Source organism: Ictidomys tridecemlineatus, chromosome 6 (genome assembly GCF_052094955.1).
Source record: "Ictidomys tridecemlineatus isolate mIctTri1 chromosome 6, mIctTri1.hap1, whole genome shotgun sequence".
Lineage (NCBI taxonomy): Eukaryota > Metazoa > Chordata > Mammalia > Rodentia > Sciuridae > Ictidomys > Ictidomys tridecemlineatus.
Window position 1 is genome coordinate 106,443,421 of NC_135482.1, and position 20,731 is coordinate 106,464,151.

Sequence of the window (20,731 nt, forward strand, 5' to 3'; positions counted from 1 at the left end):
GCCAAAGTTATCAAAATACAGGGTTTTTATTTGCTTTAGGGACATGAGAAAATGTGGGGTCTATGTGACCAGTTTTAGTTATTCCCTAAGAGTTTCCTGGGTTTCTGGAAAGATTTTTTTTTTTTTGACAGAGATTAAAGGAACTGAACTTATTTAGCTGAGAGATAACAATGGAATAAACAGATTTACACTCAGCGTTCATAATTGGGAAGGATGGTTTTATGAAGAGCGCCACTTAACTGTGTCAAGACCAAGGAAAAGAAATTAGCTTAGAGGACAAAGGGATTTAGGTTAGATCTCAAGACTATTCTGACTTTGGGATGAGAGACACAGATGGATTATGGAATTTCCTTTGCTAGTGGTCCTTTTGAAACAGTCCACACCCCTCGCTGGCATGTTTAGTGGTCCTATGAAGACAGGGGAGAGAAGAGATGTGCTCCAAAAGCTCCTTTCTCAGTGCAGGAGTGCCTGTGTGTCAGTGAACAGCAGAAAATGCTGATTTAGGCTGGGGACCAAGGAGTTGGGGCAGTGATGGTCCCTGTCTGCCCACCCGGAAAGCAAGGAGAGGCCTGGGCAGGTGGCTTGCTGATGATGGTGGCTTGTCACTGCCCTCTGCTTCCACGTTCATTTCCAGCTGGAAGGCCAGTGCACAGCCCTGCATAACGACAAGCACGAGACCACGGCTGAGAATACCAAGCTAAAGCTTACTAACCAGGAGCTGGCGCGGGAGCTGGAGCGGACCTCCCGGGAGCTCCAGGATGCTCAGCAGCAGCTGGAAATCCTCCAGCAAGAGGCCTGTAAACTGCAGCAGGAGAAGGAGCTGTGAGTACCATTTTGTACCCTCCTGCTGTTCTCCCACCCCCTTGACTGCACGTTATCTCCCCTCTTAGAGACTCCATACCCTTGAGCTCTTTCTTCCCTGATTCTTCTCCTAACCCCCTTCTAGAATTCAGAGACTGTGAAGCAGTCTGTGCCATGCATTACCTGGGATCCACAAGAAACAGGTAGCCCTCATCTCAGTAAACTGATTATGTGGCTAGAAAGACATGCTATTCCACCCATAAATGTGCAGCATTCTATGCAGATGTCAAGGGAATTGACAGACTTCTGAAGTCAGCAGGTAATTTGATAGGTGTGTGGCAAGTCTCTGAACCGGTCACTGTAGTTCTGCCCATTTTCTCCTAGCAGAGTCCTTCTGTGAGCCCAGTGGGCCCAGTGCAGGGAAGCCCACATCTCTCAGGTCTTGATTTGCCTGTGAACTTCTTTTGGTCTCTGACCATTGGCTCAGTTGGCTAAGCAAAGGCACACCTGAGTGGGAACCAAGGGGTGGGTCTTATGTTAAGCTAAAGGGATTGCTACAAAATCAGTTCTTTATCTTGTCTTAGGCATGTTAGGTGTTCCAAAAGAAATGTATTTTGAGACCAAGGCAGAGATATCTCACTTGTTTATTTGCCCACTCATTTATCAACACATTCATTGACTTTTTCATTTGACAGACATTTATTGCAAACTGTTCCATGCTAGGTATCACACAGATCCATTAACATACTCATTTATATTAATAATTTGACATCATCTCATTTGATCTTATAGCATCCCGATGTGGCTGGTACATTATAAATTCTGATTTACAGATGAGGAAACCAAGAATCAGAGGTTTTCAGTATCAGCCTCAGGATGCTGAGTGTTAGACACACCCTGCTGACACCCCCAGAAAATAATGAGCCAGCCAGAAAATCCTTACACAGGAGTGGGACTGGCCATCATTCACTTACTTACGCCTGCATTCATTCTGCAAAGTCATTGTGTGTCTGGTCCTGAATGGTGCCAGTAAACACTGAAAGTCTTATTCCAGAGAAAAGTCCAGTAGTGTTTATAGTGCCTAATGCTTTGCGTATGTTTACACCTACTATTAAGTGAAAGCCCTCACTCTCTTTGTCTGACCACTGCAAGATTCTGGTGCATAGGCCTAAATCAAATGTGCCTAAATCAATTTTGTTCAACTGTGGAATCCTGTACCATTTGGATAAGGATGCAAGGAAGGAAATGTGTTTGGACTGGAAATTTTACCCTAGTAAGAGATCTCCAGTTTGAACAAATAGAACACTCCCAAATAGTTGACTTAAAACAAAGCTAAGCCAGGTTGGTAATCCTATCGCCTAGGGAGGCTGAGGCAGGAGGATCTCAAGTTCAAGGACAGCCTCAGCAACTTAACAAGGTTCTAAGCAACTTAGGGAGACACTGTTTCAAAATAAAAAATAAAAAGGGCTGGGGTTGTACCCCTGTGTTCAATCCCCAGTATAAAGAAAGTATAAACAAAACCCAGCCAAGTCCTTCCCTTCCAACTCTTGGACGGCCAGTTGAGGAGGGGACCATGTATTTCATTATAAACAAGCAAAATCAGTTCCTCCTCATTGAGAGCAGGTCAACAAGGCATAGGCATTTAACTTTACAAACAGAATTAAGGATTCAGGCTCTTAAAATTCAATCAAGTTCTCAAAGCAACCAGCATCTGAGGGCACAACAAGCATTAGAACAGCAAATGGAAATCAACACCCAGAGCTGCAGCATTGCAACTCAGCGGAGATCCAGAGCCTCCCAAAGTCTTATCTTAATTAACCAAGCCAGGCACAATCCCTGGAGGTCCAGAATTGTAAAGAGGGAGGGGAAGAGGGTAAGAAGGAAGAGAGATATCGGATCCCACAACCTTCACAACTCTTTTTTCAAGAAATATTCTTGTGCAGCTAAAAGCTTTGCTGGGGCCCGGAGAGCAAGTCCCACCCAGGGAGCCCCAGGGAGAAGAGCAGGGGAGCCCCAGCTTGTTCTCTGTAGAATGGAATTGCAGACCAGCACCCCTGACAGGATCTCAGTGCTCCAACCCACCACCTTCGCTTTATGCAGGAAGAAGTTGAGGCTCAAAGAGGGTAGTGGCCACCCGGATTCCACCCGAAGCTAGCTACTGCCAGAAACCAAGGACAGAGGCTGTTCTTCTGATGTTCCTGCTTCCCCCTGACAAAGTCTTGCTTCCTGATGCTGCTCCAGAGTAGCTGGGAGGGGAGAGGGTGGGGTTCAAGGTAAACAGACTTAGACACTTATCAGCAAGAATTCTGTACAAGCAAAATTAATTTTCCTGTTCTCCGAAGATGCTCAAGGTAGGAGAACTAGATTTTAAAATGAGATTCAGGAAAGAACTCTCAAGCTGGGAGATAATATAAAGATGAAGGTCAGCTGATAAGCATTTCTCTGTTTATTTTTTAATTAACTTTTATCTTGAGTGGATAGTTTATGACAAGCTCAAAAGCATAAACACCCAAAAAGGTGTATGCTGCCCATCCCCAGGACCAGTGTCTCCTGTCACCCAGAGGCCACCAGACATGGTGGGTCCTCTAGTGGGTCCTTCCAGAGTATGCTCCATTGTGTGTAAACATGTGCATGTACACACACACACACACACACACACACACACACACACGTGTGTGTGTGTTTTTCTTTAGGAGATGGTAGCATACCAGGCATTCTGTGCTGCTTAATCTTGCATTTCTCACTTGACAATATATTTTGTAAAGTGTTCCATATCTCTTCTCTTTCTAAAAACCAAGCCAACAGCAGTTCCCTAAAGGGACCCATAAACCTCCTGCCAATGACTACAACAAAAAATAGCAGGTTCTTTCTCTTTCAGTTTGCATATTACCAAGGACTAGAATTTGTGAGCCTCTAGCTTAGAGGTTAAAAATCAGCAAGCCAAATATCCACATGTGATTTTTTTCCCAGAGCCTTTCTTTTTATGTCAACACACAAAAAGTATCTGAATATGTGTGTGGGGGTGCATGTACTTTTATCTAAATAGACACGTGTGCACTGGACAAGGAGATAACATATATTTGCACAAGTCTTTCCATCCAAATTCTTGGATGGCTGGTTGTGGAAGGACCATGCATTTCACTATAAACAAGCAAAATCATGTATGTCCTTCACGTGTTTGTGCATCTCCATCCATCCACTGGTGCTGTAGACAGGGCTGGAGAAGGTCCAGAATGCATTATGATTTAGGAATTGGTTTCTCAAACACTCAGTGAGAACCCAGGCCTTGGATCTCCAGTGGGTGATTTTTCCTCAGTAGGGGAAAAGCTATCTGCTGTAGCTATCCCTGGAGAGAGGCAGGAGCCAGGGCTGGGGTGGGAGAACCATAGAGACAGGCACAGGCAATTGGCAGCTCCCAGGGCACAGAGGGAGGAACAGGCAGATCGGCACACTTCGTGCTAATCAGAGCAAAGTCCTAGACCAGAGTTCGGGGACCCGATTTGGATAATGAGAAATGCATTGTTTTCCCTTAAGTTGAAATTAAATATAGTTGGTAATAAAATGTGAGGAATTTGTGGCTCTGTAGGAGCCAGAGAAGTTTTACTGCTTAATTAGGATTGTCTGAGGTGAACTTGGAATTTGATTCAGTCTGTTATTGTCATAGAGTGACTTCATAATTATTCCATAAAGGAGAAAAAAAGAGAGAGAGAGAGAACATGATTCCTCTTAAGGAATCCGATTACTGGGTGCTTGGCAGGATAGTTCTGGGGAACCAGTAATGACATCAATGGGATGGCAGAGGGGTGACTGCCCTCTCAGCCCAGTGAACACAGGCTAGGCTGCCTGGACTCCTTGCCAAAAGTGACCCCTTCATCAGGTTGTAGGAGGCTCCTATGCTAACAACTGCTGTGCCCTGGGAGTGTGCACTCCAGGCCTTTGAGGTTAGATTGGGGAGTGATTTGAAAATTTCTAAACCGTGGTTCAAAGTACAGCAACATTGTGAAGCAGGTTTCCCAAGGTCAACCAATTCTGCTTCATATTTTTCTTTCTCTTTCCTTTGTGAGTGATGCTGAAGACCTCCCAATTCCTTCCTTCCCTCTTTCCTTCCTCCCTTCCTCTCTTTCACCTTCCCTCCCACCCACCCTCCTGCCTTCTCCTCTTCCTCCCGCTTTTCCCTCCTTACTTCTCCCCTCCCCCTCACCTCATTTCTTCTTCCTGCTTCAATTTGTGAACCAGGTCTCCAGGCCAGGCCCTGGGTGAAGCTTGTAGGGCATGGCCTCTGTCTCCCAGTCTGGGTTGTCCTGTGTATCAGCCTCTCCTCTCTCTCTCCACCTTTCTTGAGAGTCCTGATATGACTGATAAGCTCACACTGTGATATAAATGAGTGATTGCAATTGATATATTCAATCTTTCTATTATAGCCAGAGACTGAAAAACCCTGTCAAAGAAATGAATGCCCAACAGTGGAGAAATTCCAGAGATCTAGGAACATATTAGGGATTTGAGGGGGAAGGTGGAAGAGGGGAAAGATTTCTTCTAGAGCCCCCCACAAACAAACAAAATCAGCATCTAGTAGGATGTGTGGGATCATGCAAATTTTGCTCTCACTATCCAAGGTCAGGCTGGAGAAGATTAATTCCCTAGAGTCTAGAGAGGACAGGATGGTCTGAAGCTTGGAACAGTGGAACAGGCACATGACCTGGAATGAGCAGGTTGGGGGCAGAGGTCTAGATGTACTTGTCCATGTGACCTGGGAGAGTCATCAAGCTTCTCTGACTGTCCCTGTATGTTCCACAAGGATGTTCTCATGTTCAGATACAATGTCTGGAGGAGCACTGAGCTGAGGCCATAAGCACCTGCACGTTGTACGTGCTCTCCAAGGTCATGTTTCTCCATCTGCTCTGTCCCGAGTACAGGCTGTGCCTGCTGGTTTCCAGCACGAGGGTTCCCTCCCTCTAACTTCAGCACAGTGCCTCAGGTCCTGTCACCCCCCTCCCTCCCCTGATGGCCACTACTCATCATGTTGACCATGCTGTGTCTACCTCCTCCTCAGGGAAGTGTACCGGGTGACAGAGAGCCTACAGCGGGAGAAGTCTGGACTTCTGAAGCAGCTGGATTTCCTCAGGTGCATGTGGGGCACATCCCAGAAGCCCCAGGTCAGAGGGCCAGTGTGAAAGTTCTTCATTGCCTACGTGCTGAGAGATTGCTCATGCCCCTGGTCTCCAATGTATGGTTTATAACTGAGTACTACCCACTCTGTGATGGGTCCTTTTGCACATTTTCCCATCTCCCTGTACAGTTTGCTCTTCTTTGTGGATAAGCACTGTCTCATTGTTGGGGTCCCTCATTGTATTGTGCATAGTACTTGCTCAAGTAGGATTGGAACTGGATTTATTGAGCAACTACTTTATGCCAGATACATTATCTCTTTCATCTTCAACAAAGCTGTTAGGTAAGTAGGGCAGTTGTTAACCCAGTGCTTCACTGATGAAGAAGTTGATATTAGAGAAATGAAATAATTTATCATAAGAGACATAGCCTCTCACTGATGAGCCAGAATTGAAATCCATGTCTGGATGATTCTTTTTGCTCAGTTGTATTCAGCTTCTGTTTGTGGACTGAGTAAATGAACACAAACAACACCAAGAAAAGAGTTTCCTCAGATTTCTAAAAAAAAAATAGCATTCAAATCTGGAATGTGCAAAGAAGAAGAAGAAAAGGAGGAAGAAGAGGAAGAAGAAAAAGAAAGAAAGAAATAAAGGGACGGAGGGACAGAAGGAGGGAGCAAGGGAGTGGAGGAGGAGAACAAGAAAAACTCATGTGGGGTAACGATGGAATTTTCAGTTTTGCCTCTGAGGCTTCTATGTCACTGTACCTGCTACCTGCTGGTCCCCTCTTGGGCACAGTGATTAATCAGAAGGGCGCTGGGTCCTGATTTTTAAAGAATATGTGCTTTGTGAATCACTGCCCAGATATGTTTTGGTGTTTGGGGTTTCTGCTCTTCCTGGAATGTTCTCCCCAGGTACCTGCCTAGCTCCTCTCCTCCCCTTCAAGTCTCTGCTCAGAGGCTGCCTTACCATCAAGGCCTTTTCTGACCACTCTAGTTAAAATAGCATGCCACTCTCCTCTTTCCACTTGCCCCCTGTATCTTCTCAATAGCAGTTATCCCCTGAGATAGGAACTTGGTGTTTTCTTCATCAAGTTGAGCATCATACTCATGTATGTGTCCTTGATAACCATGTATGTTATTCCCATGTATGTGTCCTTGATAACTAGAACAGGGCCTGAAAAGTAGTGGATGTTCAGGAGACATTTGAAGAATGAGTGAATGATTCAGAAAGGGGAGGCCCATAACAAGCCCAGAGGGGGAGGCAACCCCTAGTAATGGGGACCTGGTATGAGCCTGAAGAACAGTGGGGCAAAAAGCCATTTGTCTCGTCCATTTCCTCGAGCTAATTTACATACAAACTCTCCTGTCTTCAGCCACTTTCTTAAGGAAAGACAATGCACGCTCCCATGTCTTCCGCTGCACACAGCTGAGCAGTAAATTGGCTACTATTGGGTTGGTCAACTGCAAACTCCATATTTTAATACCTTTCCCCTTACTATCTACAGGGAAAGGAACAAACACCTTCGGGATGAACAGGATATAAGTTTTCAGGTAATTGGCTGATGCCCCTGGGGGGTGGGAACAGCAGGAAACAAGGGTGGTGGTCCAGAGGTAACCAGATCCATGCCTGGACTGACCCAAGGTCATCTAGACATTTGGGATGAGTTTTATGTTTTGGATGTGGGCAGGTCTATGGCCTAAGATGTTTTGCCAATAATAAAAATGTCAGGTAGACTACTAGGTAAGAGTATGTGAATTTTCCATGAAGTAACACACCCTCCTCTTGGCACAACAATTTGGGTGGGCTACATATTTCTTGGATGCAGAAATGATAGTTCCTTCCATGAAATGGCACAGTTGAAATGTCACTATCACTTTTAAATCAAAATGTTTAGTTTCTTGCTTTCCTTTAACTTTTGCATTTTTACACTGCGATAGAATAAATTAAAAATGCATATATTGCTATTTACATAGTCCATTTTATGTGCCATTTTGCTACTCTGTAGGGGACCCCTCCTCTTCCATATTTGAGCATCATACTCATGTATGTTATTGCCAAATAGCATAAAATCCTATATTTGTGTAGAGGTCTTCACTGTAGGTCACATGAAACAAAATCTAATATTTCATGCTCCCCTGCCCATCATTCCTTTTAGAAGTTGCCATTGAATTCTCTAAGGGAAGAAAAATGGAGCAAGATTGATTGACATGTCCTCCTAATTACAGGATTATGTGTGTGTTCTTGAGAAAGTCATTAACTGTCTTGGACCATGACCTACTGTCACATGAGGAAAGAGAATCCCTATCCTTTTGTCTTCCCATGTTCTAGAAGTTTTCAAGAAAAGTTCTTGGAAAGAGAATAATGGGTACTGGACCTTTGGCTAAATAGTAACCTAATTATGGTCAGCCTAAGGCAGCTAGATTGCCCTGAACTGGTCCCAACCCGGTTTTTACTACTAGTCCTTAAGGGACTTTGTAATACCATCATTTCTTTGATATTCCCAACCGGCAGCAAACGTCTCTGCCGCCCACCTGTGTGTACTATCAGAGCAAGGCTTAAGCCTACACATGTTTGCTTGATGATGATAATGGTTATAATTGTTTTAGAACTAACACTGATTTTTTTTTCAAACTTTCAACCAAATGTCATCGTAATCCCTTGAACTTGCTTCCCTTTACCTGCCAAACTCATTCTGCTTTGAAAAGTGGGTAGAATGAAGAACTCCAATGGGAGACTGAAGGAAGAGGGATAAAATCCTGTCGATGTGAATAGTAATGAAAGATTCATTTGGCATCATTAAAGCCATACCTTCAGGGGCCCTGGGAGCTCGCAGCACCTCTTCCCCTCATTAAGGATCATTGGGAATCATGGGATGACTGATTAATGAGAGGTTCTTCCTGTGCTCTAACACCCCCCACCCCAACCAACCCGTCTCCTGGAAGACATCTGTTAGGGAGCCTTGGCAAAGGGGATCATAAGCCTCCACTTCACTCAGGTTCTGTGTTACAGATGTTTGAGCAGTTTACACCCAACCTGCTAATACAAGAGATCTGAAAAATTTTACACTAGCATAGTCATGAACAGCATGATGGACTGGGTTAATTGACCCTCTAGGCTAGTCCCTTTCTCATCATATTGGGGGATTTGGAAAAAAGAGGGATTAGAGTGTGATTTAAAATGCACAGAAATGGGTGGGGAGTGCAGCTCAGTGGTAGGTAGAGCACTTGCCTAGCCATGTGTGAGGTTCTAGTTCTACTCCCAGCACTGAAAAAAGAAGAATAAGAAGGAGAAGGAGAAGGAGGAGGAGGAGAAGGAGAAGAAAATAAAAGAAATCAAATAATAAAATGCACAGAAGTCTTTTTATACTTTAAAATAATTTTTTTCATATTCATTCAACATTTCTCTTCTTTGTCCTCTTGCAAATTATAATGCTTCTGTGTAGAATAACATGGTAGACCCTAGGCTCAAAATTATTTGTTCATTTTTTAGGACTATTGGAAAGGAGATGGAGGAATTTTGGTGGGGGAGGTTGGAAAAGTGGAGAGGGAGAGAGTGGAAACAGGGAGTCCAGGACACTGCTTGCTTACTCCAGTCTTGTCTGGAGTCTGACCTAGGAGGTGGGAATGGTGTGCCATTTTCTATTCAGACAGTGGGGCAAATCTACAGGCATGGATCTCAGGGCCTTTTGTGTTTCTACAGAAAGAAAAGGCAGCCAAGGCTGATAAGGCTGCGCTCAAGGCAAGCAGGAAGCAGAGATCTGGCTCTGTGATCGGCAAATATATGGACAGCAGAGGGATTCTCAGAAGGTAAGTCACCATGTACTCCTTCGTCCATTCATTCATCTCCTGCTCTTTGGGAGCCAGTTCTGGGCCTACGCTCAGTGCAGATTGGCTCCTGGTGTTATGATCCTGATAGGGAGCCTGAGGTCAGCTGCATGCACTCTCCTGGATTCTTTGAGGGCACAACACTTCCTCTTGTCACATCCATGCAGAGCAAACCCCTAGGACAGGGCATTGTCTTCTTGCTACCCCTCCCTAGTGTGTGCCTGTGGAGGACTGAAGGATGCTACAGACAAACAGAATGAGGAGGGGAGAGGGATTCGAGGAAGAGAGCGATGGAGGGCAGTGCTGTTGTCTATTGAGCAGAATGGACACACATAGTTTTTCAGGAATACGTCTGTGTTGTCTGTAAAAGTTCATTGAAGTGTCACATGGAGTCTCCACTGGTTGAACTTTTTTTTTCTAATTTGTTTTTTTAGTTATACAGGACAGCAGTTATCTATTTGGATACATTCTAGTTGAACTCATAGAGAAAAGATTGGGGCTTTGACAGAACATTTCAGGGATTCATATTTAACTAAGTCAAAGATAACATGTTTTGTTGCTGTTGGAAAGCACATGACTGAGTTTGAGTACCCAAAGAGTTGGCCTATTACTCATTCATAGAGTCAAACCAGTCTCCTGCCCCCTCCTCTTTTTGGCATGTGCTGTAAAAACATAGATGGCCACAAAAAGGTAGAAGCACACCTAGATGGCCACAGAGTTTCAGGGGGAGTCAGACCCTTCAGGATCAGATCCAGGAAGAAAGTCTATAAACTTGCTATGTAGAAGACCCTGAAGATCGCAAGCACAAAATAAAAAGATACGCAAAGGCAAAGTGACTTTGGGAATGTAAATCAGCTAATCAGTAAAATCTGTGAGTCTGATTCTCATGAATTCCTTCTCTAAATAGCTGAATAATAAGATACAATTTTGGAACAAAATTTATATAATAGTAGTTGCCCTGTTGGTCCCTCAGTACTGAAAGAATTCATTGATTGACTGATTCCACAGGCCTTATTGATTATGTACTTCATACCAGACATTCATTTGAATTTTTTAAAGGCTCCAAAGAAATTATATGTGGATCCCATCATTAATATCCATTATTAAATGCTGATTTAGTGAATATTTTTGATTGCCTACTATGTGTATGTTATTGTGCCATGAACTGGATATGCAGGGGTAAGAAAAATAAACCCATCTCTGTTCGATGAACTTTGAGCTGAGTAGAGGAAAGAGACAATAATCCAATAAGCAACAAATTGTGAACTCTAAATTCCAATACAGACCCAGGCAGAAGTAGCTGCTCTCTCTACTGCTGGCAGAGAGCATTTGGTGGCAAAACCAAAAATGAACTTTATCACGCTAAGCTGAAGTTTTATGGAATGTCAAGAGGACTTAAGAATTTCCCAAATAAAAAGCTTTTTCCAATAAATGTTACATTTTAGGGCCTAAGTGGCTATTTTTTTTTTTTTTTGATTGTAAGGCCTCTGAAAAAACTTGCACATTTGCTCACACATGCACACAAATATTCACACTGTGTGTAAATAAGCAGATGAAAATGGACAGGAATTCTAATTTGTTCTGCATCATACAACCAGTTAACAGGCTTGAGAGCATATATAGGAAGCATGTTGTAAAGAAGCTAGTTGGCTTTTACTTAAAAATATGATTTTATAAGGAAAAGTAAAGGTGTTTGAATTGCTACAGATCACTTATTTTTCTATCAGGAATCTAAACTAATTCATCACTGTTGTGAGCAAGCACTGGATATTAATTTATCTTTCAGAATGCATTTTGGTTTTCTTTTCCTTCTCACTGTTTGTTCTTAGGAATAATAAATATGATAAGCTAGGGGGCAAAGTAAAGATGTTTCTCTATTCTGTATATCCTGTGTCTTTCACTTGCTTTCCTTCTTTGGCTATGTCACCTCATTACTTTATCCCTATTCCATTCTGTTTTCTAGTTCGTGTGTGTGTGTGTGTGTGTGTGTGTGTGTGTGAGAGAGAGAGAGAGAGAGAGAGAGAGAGAGAGATTTGATTTTGGGTATAAGATCCCACCTGACAAATTTCCATCCCTTCTAAGACAATTCTCAGCTTTACTTGTTCACACAGACCTGAAGGAACTCCCATGCTCAGGAGGATCTGTGAGATCTTTGCTCTCAAAACCTTACAAAGGGCAGGTGTGTAGCCCAGGGTAGAGTACTTACCTAGCTTGTGCAAGGCCCAAGATCCAATCCTCAATACTGCAAAACAAATGAACAAACAAACAAAAATACTACTGAAAATATTCTGCCTTACAATGAAAGTACATTTACTCTACATTCCAGTGGCCCAGTACCCCCCACCTCCTGCTGCTCCTCCTCACCATTAATGTTCAAATGCTTCGAGAAGCAAGTATGCAGTTAGGTCCACTTACTCCTGGCTCTGATTTCTAGGGACACAGAAAGAGAAACAGAGAGAGGAAGGAAAGAGATGGACATGCCTTCTGACCCAGGGCCCCTTCTCAAGGGGCAGCTGCCTCTGAGCTGGTGGACACCTGCTGTGTGGGGTGGGGTCCTCTCCAAACAATGGTACCCTCACAGAGCTGAGGAGGCTGTGTGAACTGCCTGTTTTCTGTCCTCGTCTCATCTGTGAGGCAAGGGTGGGGCCAAAGTGGGGGGCCCGGAGGAGTGAAGCACCTTACCTGATGGCACACAGATAATAACAGCTGGTGCTAGAGCGGAACCTGGCAGCGATTGTCCATCTGGGTGCTTTATTCTGAGTCTGGCGCGCCTTTCTTCACTACCTTCTCCTTCACAGGCCTCTCCCCACTTGTGAAAATGTGTTTATTTGTGTCACTTTTGCTTTGGTCTCCCTCTGACCCAGCACTCCATGAGGACAGGGCCGGTGTCCGCCCCATCCTGCCTGGGTCTTAGCACCTGGGCACACTCTCCCCATCCGCAGCCTCAGGCCTGAGTGGGAGTGTGTGGAAGGTATGAGCTGAAGAATGATGGCTCTGTTGTCTTCCTTTCCTTTCTGGAGTTCTCTTCTCCAAAGCAAGGTGCTCTTCAGCTGTCTGTCACGGAGGTCATCAGGCCGCCCTCGGCCTCGGTATTGTCAGGCTTTCTGACATTCTCCCACATGTCTTTCTCCCCCATCCCAACAGCCAGTCAGAGGAGGAGGAAGATGTGTTCAGCCTGCAGAGAAGGAAGAGCTCCCTGGGCCTGAGCGGATATGCTCTTACAGAAGAAGACTCAGGGGCCGGAGAGAAAGGGGCTGGGGGTCCACCCCGCAGGGCCCTCCGCAGAATCATCTCCATTGAGGAAGACCCCCTGCCCCAGCTCCTGGGTGGTGGCTTTGAGCAGCCACTGAGCAAATGTCCAGAGGAGGAGGAAGCCTCTGAACAGGCAGGAGGAAGACAAATCCGGCAGGCCACACCTTTGGAACTCACCCCCACATCTCCCAGAGGACAACCTGTTGGCAAAGAAGCCCTCTATAAGGTAAGGGCACCTCACTCCTATGATCTGTCCCTGGCCTTTGAGCCCAGGAGCCCCATGGGGCTCTCAGAAGCTCACTTGTAGTAGGTCCTGTGATTCACCACATTTGTGTCTTACAAATGCCACCTTCCCCTGCTTAGTTGAATGTCATGGGGAGAGACCCAGGGGTCCTGACACATTTCCTTTATAACTGCTATTTGCCTCATTCTCCATCCTTTTCTCTTTCTTCTGATTCAGATCTGAAACATTTATTGAGCACCTACTTAAGCTACACCTTCTGCTGGACTCTTAGCATACAACATCAGATAGTTGCAAATGGAAAAGTAAATAAAGCAATAACAATAATCCCATCAGATATGTTCAAAGTTGCACAGTTTGTAACCGCTCTTGAGTTACAATCCCTGCATTAGAAAGTGTGTATACTGCATGGTGGTATACACCTATAATTCCAGCAGCTTAGGAGGTGGAGGCAGGAGGATCGCAAATTCAAAACAAGCCATAGCCATTTAGCAAGGCCCTAAGCAACTTAGTAAGACCCTGTCTCTAAATAAAAATTTTTAAAGAGCTGAGGAAGTGGCTCAGTGGTTAAGTACCCCCTAGTTCAAAACCTGGTAACAACAAAAAAGTGTGCATACCATAATTTTTCTCTTGGTTCTTAGGTTTTTAATCAGCTAATCACCATTTATTCTCAAATGTCTGGCCTGTGCATCCCTTCAGTGTGATCCCACCCACCTCCTATTTCCCACAAGGTTGCCTGCTAAATTCCACAGGGAGAAAGGAGACCATGTGAAAAGTCTTCTTCTGGCTCGTGGTAATGATATCCTTCTCCTCCTTTGTGACCTAAACCTCAAAATAAACTGCTCAGGTCCTCATTCTTGTTTGACCCTCTGAAACAGGTCCAGAAATGTCATAGCAATGTGCAAGAGGCCGTTACCACTGAACTTCTTGACACTGGTGGCCATTTGGGGTCTGGGGTGCATGCCTAAATCTCACTCCTTTGAAGGTCTTATTACAAGGAAAAAGTGGGCAGCTGGGTAGCACCCATTGGTGGAGCCCCTTCCTCCAACATGCCCGTCCACAACTCCGTGCATGCTCAGACCTGCATGTGCTTTTCAGTGGGCACAAGTGAAGTGTCAAGAGGTCAGTAGGAGACAGGAGTAAAGAAAAAAGCTACACTTGCAAATCTGCTGAGGCATTATCTGATGCGACCTATCAGAAATACTTCGGCCCCCTTAAAAGTAGATGGGAAAGTAGGAGCCCTAAGGGCTAAGGCCCTGCCCCTCTGCTGGGCTCTTAGCAGAAGGGAGGGTGCGCTTTTAACGGTCACATTCTCATGTCTGTACTTTCCCTGTGAGTCCATGTTGCCATTTTGCTGGGAATAGAAACTGCGGAGAGGAAACATAATTTGCTAGAAGCCACATGACTGTGTCAAAGAGGAACTTCTCTTTGGAAGGCTGATGTGAGGCAGGCTCTGCTGTACAGGACTGGGGAGGCATAAAATGGTATCCAATAGAAATGAAGAGTTTAAAAAATATATCTTTAGAACCAGCACTTCTAGAAATTTTTTTCCAAAGGAAATAACCAAAATTGGGTAAAGATTTAAGTCAAGAATAAACACATGGTAGTCAGGATTATACCCAGCAACTCAGGAGGCTGAAGCAGGAGGATCACAAGTTCAAGGCCAGCCTCAACAACTTGGTGAGGCCCTAAGCAACTTAGTGAGACCCTGTCTCAAAATTTTAAAAAGTGAGGATGTAGCTCAGTGGTAAAGCACCCCTGGATTCAATTCCCAGTACCAAATAAATAAATAAACAAACAAACAAACAAATAAATAAATAAAATAGCATATGGCTAAAAAATCACCCAACCATCAATTATACTGTATTAATTTAATGGAATAGTATACAGTTGTTAAAAATCACATTTTAAAAAAAGCAACACGAAGAAATACATATAATTTAATAATTATGACAAAAGAATGAAATTAGAGACAGGTGCAGTGTCACATGCCTGTAAGCCATCATCTTTGGAGGCTGAGACATAAGGATCACAAGTTCAAAGCCAGCCTCAGCAACTTATCGAGGCCTTAAGCAACTTAGCAAGAACCTGTCTCAAATTTTAACAGGGCTGGGGATGAGGCTTAGTGGTTAGGTGGTTCAGTACCCCTGGGTTCAATCCCTGGTACCAAAATATATATATATGTCTATGATGAAAGAAGATACAACTATATATCATTCGTGTAAGTATGTATACTTATATTTTATGTAAAAATATCTCAAATCTCCTTAAATAGGGTAGATGATGAAGGATTATTTTTTCCTTCCTACTTTTCTGTATTTCCTAATTTTAAAAATTAGTACATACTACTTTCATTTTGGGGAGTTCTTTTTTAAAAAGGCATATATGAGGGAAGATGAGCACACCCCCCACCCCCAGCCGAGATTTCCTTTGTCTCAGCCTGCAGCCCAGTTCACTGTTACCAGCAGGTGGATTGTCCCTGGGGGGGGGGGGGGACAGCAGGCCCAGTGCCCGAATGTGAGCAGTAGGTCACTGCTCTTCTGAGGTAAGCCCTGCCTGAAGCTGAACCTCTTTGTGTTTGTTTGTGGGCCTGCAAAAGGAAGTCCTCTTCCCAGGGGAAAGGGATGGAAACCACAGAGTTAAGGGTCAGGCAGTGCCTGGGCCACCAGGACAGCCTCCTCCTTCCTGTGCTCCCATTCTCCACCTGTGTCTGTGCCTGGGGGTAAACAGATGGGTGTACTACATTCTAATCTCAAACAAATGATAATTAGAGGCACAGGGACAAGATGCTGGCAGAGAACCAGTGCCCTTGTTCTTTGCATGAGTAAATAAAGTGGGGCAGGGAGCATTATTTTTGAGTGTGGGTTGTTGTTGTTTCTTTTGACTTTTAGTTTACATTCCTGTAGTTGACCTTGAGTTTCTTCCTAAGTACTGCATGATATAGATTTCTCCCCCAGAGGTTGTTAGTGGTTTTTCTCTAGAACTCAAGCGCTGCTAATATCCACTGCTGCTCCTCCATTATAGTATTTGCTCAATGAGAGCAGCTAACTCCCCCCAAAATCCACTTTATTAAATAGATTCCAAAGAGCTCCTCCTTTGGCCAGGCAGGGCTGAGCTGGGCTACAGGCAAGGCTCAGGAGAGCAAGCTGTGCTTTGGAAGGAAGAACCGACCACTCAGCAGAAGGGAACCCGTGCAGGAAAGCCACCCACTCTTTATACCACCTCCTACGCACTTGGTGTCCAAGAGCAAATCTGTCCCATTTCTGTCTTTTAATGTCTCAGATTGATAGGCAGGTTGGTTCCCAGCTCTGTCCCTCTGTGGGTCAGGGAGAAGCAGCACTGTTACTGGCTGCCTCTGGGAACATCATGGGACTTCCCAACTTACTGAGTGGAGGCCATCACTACTGGAGGAAGATGTCACACAGAAGATACAAGAGTCAGGTGCAGGGAGGCAAGAGTGTCCTCCTTCCATCCAGACTTTCAAGGACAGGGCAAATGCGGATATCTCTGTACCCTGACTAAAGACTAGGCCTTCTTCTCTCCATCTCTCTTTCCCCTGCAAACGCCCCAGTGTGTTCTTTCCCACATAGAGGCTTCCTGGCTCCTCCTCAGGCCCTGCTCTCTGAACCCCTGGCTCCTCCGCTATGCTCTCAGAACTCTTGGAGCATTGTGCTTTAATGGTTTGCTTCCATGCCTGCCTCCTCCTCTGCACCTCAGCCAGGGCCTGCCTCCTCCTGGGTCACAGCAGGGGGGCTTCCCTTGGTTGGTGGCTATTTCTCTTCCCCTCTACTGATGCTAGAAGGAGCTTCCATGCCACACCCGGGCCCTGACTGCATTCTGGGTCTGAAGTGGCAGCCCTGGTGCTATCTTCTGTGGCCCAGCAGAGACAGGTGAAGGGCGAGTCCTGGCAGCAGCAGGGGCTAGTGGACGTGCCCAGGAGGTGACCAGACTGTCTGCCCTCAGCAGGAGGAAAGCTCTCCCTCGACCCCAGACCGGCTCTTCAAGATTGTGTTTGTGGGCAACTCAGCAGTGGGGAAGACGTCCTTCCTCAGGCGGTTCTGTGAAGAACGCTTCTCCCCAGGCATGGCGGCCACTGTCGGTGAGTTCTGTCCCAGAGAGGGATTAGGAGCCCACAGGAGGGGCCGTGGGACTGGCTGGTAGGGACACTAGTGTCTGCTGTGTTCGATGGTGGCCTAGAGGGGCTGGGACATTGCTGGCCACTGAGCTCATTTGCGTGTGATGGAAGCCCTGGATGCTCCATAAACTAGCCCTGGGTTTCTGGGATGAAGGTAGGCAAAGATGAATTTGGAGCCCTTTTATTGTGTGAGCTCCCACCCACCTTGCGCAGCTCCTTCCCCCTTGTCAGCAGGACCCAGAATCTTCATGCTCCCCCAGGACTGACCAGGGCTTCTTCAGGGACTCACGCCCTGCCACCACACCCCTCTGCTTTCGAGAAGGGACTGGTACTTCCTTGCCTTGCCCCTTCAAGTGCACACAAGTGTGTGGTGTGTGTGTGTGTACACAGATGTGTCACAGTGTTCTGCTTACCAATTGAATTTTACCTGTCCTGCATCCCAGTCCTGCTGGGTGACAGCTGGAATTAATTGTGGAAGCTCGTTAGGCTTAGCATTAATGGATGATCATGGCTGGATGTATTCCCACTCTTGGATAATATTTTACTTAAATAGAGGCTATTAATTGCTTCACCCTAAGTTGCACATTGCATTGGAATACGTGGCAAGACCCAAGGGCAAGTCCTTTCAGCTTCCGCCAAGTCGAATCACTCAACAAAAGATAAATACATTGAAGGGCTACCATGTACTATTTAACCCGATGGAGAAACCAACTGTACTTAATGTATTTAGATGATCTGAGCATTGACCAAGGACTGTTCTGTTCATCATCTCAGTCTATCTTCCTAACACCCTTAGGACAGGTATTGTTATTAGCACAATAGTCAGATCAGGAGACTGAGGCCCTGAGAGGTTAAGAGGCTTGTCCACACTTCTGTCAGTTGGTGAATACTAATTCCTAATCCCCCCAACACACCTTCTATCCCACTCCACAGAGCCCCCAATAATATCGAGTTGTATGCACTGGTACTCTGTGGGTGATAGGGACCCTGCTCTGCCTTGGGAGCAAGGAGAGGTTGGTGCAAGCAGGAGAGGCTGTGGAGGTTCAGTGAGACATCACAAGTCCTGGGTCCTCCTCCAGCTCTGCCACTGACCAACTATGTAACCTCGAGAGGACATGATCCCTCTCTGGGCTTCAGTTTTCTGTCATCTGTAAGCTGAGTGATTATTTCCAGGAGGTGAGGCAGGAATTAATGACCGTGGGGAGGACGCGCCTCCTCTGGAGACCACTCCAGGCAGTGGGCCCAAGTCATGGCTCCAGCACAGATGGGAGGCAGGGGCATGGACAGCCTCAGACCCTTAAAGGCCTGCTGCCACCCCTCCCAGCACTGTGTCTCTCGTGTCAACAAGATCAGGTTCCATTTACATTTTCAACCTGTGGCCCTGAGATGGAAGGACCTGAAAAAGAGAAAATCAGACTAATTTGCACTTCCCAAGAGACCAATTATGGAAACACAGACAATTTAGGAAGTGGGAAAAAAATCAAAGTTTCCAAATCAGGAATGCCCTTCATCACCCTGCTCAAACACACGGGGCTGCTGCTCATGTTGGTTTCCCTGCCATACAACATCCCTTTCCCTGTGCCAGTGTCTGTGAGCAGATGTCACACCAGCCACTTGAAGTGTTCCTTTAGGGAGATGTAGTAGTCACACATCCCCCTAAGGCCAAAGCAGTCCAACTCTAGTATAGGGCTCTGGACCGTCACCTGTCAAGAGCAGCAGCCACAGCTCCACCCAGTAACAAGGACCGGACTCTTCTTTCACACTCCATCCTCAGAGGGTCTTGTTGATTTCCTGGTCTCCCACACCCTCCTCAGAACATGGTGTACTGGACTCTTGGTTTATGTGTAAGTGAGTTCTAAAATACAGCACGTGACTCAAGTTATCCACCTACCCCACCTTAGGAGCCAGCCTATTCCTTCAAGAGCAGCTGCCTTGGCCTGTGAATGTCTTAGAGATATTAAATGATGGGTTTGTAGAATGCTGGCGCTGGAACAAACCCTATAGGTAGTCTGTTCATATCCTGTCCTGTTGTACCAGAGAAAACTGAAGTCCACACTCAGGCCGAATATTAGAAACGAAAGCTCACTAGCACCCAGGACTCCAAGCTGGTTCTCGACCTGCCTGCTTTAAATCACACTCCAGAGCCCAAGGTATTTCTCCTTGAAGCATTTCCTGACAGAATGCCCTTTGTCCTATCTTGGCATCAGTCTGATTTCTATCCCACTCCACCTCCTTCCAGAGAAATCCCTGGAGCATCCCGACCTTGAGCTTTTCTCCATGAAAACATGGTGGCACACCCTACTCCACATCTCTGCTACCCAGTGACAGTATGAGCCTGTCCTCTCCAGAAAGGTTACTGTCACCTTCTGGGGGGTCCGTCTCTAATCCATACCACTTCTACAATGCACTTCCAGTGACAGGGTTCCTGACTTCACCTGTCATGCAGGAACCAATCAGCTTGCAACTGAAGGTCACCTTAGTGTGGTCATTGACTGCTATAGCTGAACTTAAAGATCATGAGCACCCAACTTAGCCCCCCACACACCCTCCATCTCACCTCAGTCAACAGAAGAAGAAAGTGAACCATCCCCAAACGAGGTGAAGTCATGTCACCATGGTCACACTGCTGGGCAATGGCAGGAACACAGAACTCAGGTTCCTTGATACCTGGACCTTTGGAGCTGGTGATGGTCTTAAAATCAGTTTGATCCAGGACCTCTGACCCCATGCTCTTCTGTGCTGCCTCTTCTGTTGGACTCTTGTACTCTCCTGCCACAGATGTGCATGTGCTGTGTCTATATCCGCACCTCCTCTATTCTCCTTGTATCTTCTGACCATACGCCCAACCCCTATGGGCTTGTCTGCTTCCTTGGCCTGCCCGTCTGAGGCTGCAGAGATGGGCATTGCATGTCTCGCAGGGAGTCTTCCCAAGCTCACCACACACAGAACACATTTTCCCAGCACCCCTATGTCTGCCCCACTTCCTGTGACACAGAGCTCCCCATCTTCCAACAAAGTAACTAACCGGTGAGGTAGAGCAGGTGTGCTGAGGGCAGCTCCCACCTGCTGACCCTCCTGTGTGTCTTGCCAGCAAGCAAGGGCTGTCCTTTGGGGCTTTGGACCCATCAGCTGGTTTATATCTGGCCCTGCAGGTGTGTGGGGATATTGAGCATTGTGGACTTTCTCCTGAGTAGTTATCAGAAAGAGGGCAGCCCCTTCAGTCTCAGCACAGACCAGGGAAGCTCCTCTGCTTTCACCAAAAAGAAAACTCACCCTTGTCATCCTTTTTGTTGTTGTTGTTGTTCAGATTTGGGGAGGGGGTTGGTACTGGGGATTGAACCCAGGGGCACTCAACAACTCAGCCACA

The 20,731-nt window shown here is 45.9% G+C and overlaps 1 protein-coding gene across 3 annotated transcripts in view; it reads left to right on the forward strand.

Moving 5' to 3' along the window:
* Cracr2a (calcium release activated channel regulator 2A) overlaps positions 1–20,731 on the forward strand; it is a 91,156-nt gene that overhangs the window by 48,651 nt on the left and 21,774 nt on the right. The window contains exons 8-13 of one of the 3 annotated variants that reach the window (XM_021732199.3): positions 635–822; positions 5,855–5,926; positions 7,417–7,462; positions 9,612–9,718; positions 12,881–13,214; positions 17,193–17,328. In XM_021732199.3, coding sequence (XP_021587874.1) covers positions 635–822; positions 5,855–5,926; positions 7,417–7,462; positions 9,612–9,718; positions 12,881–13,214; positions 17,193–17,328 — 883 coding nt within the window. Of the gene's footprint in view, positions 1–634; positions 823–5,854; positions 5,958–7,416; positions 7,463–9,611; positions 9,719–12,880; positions 13,215–17,192; positions 17,329–20,731 lie in introns of those variants that run through there. The other 2 variants (XM_040281096.2, XM_040281098.2) reach the window with 2 other exon arrangements.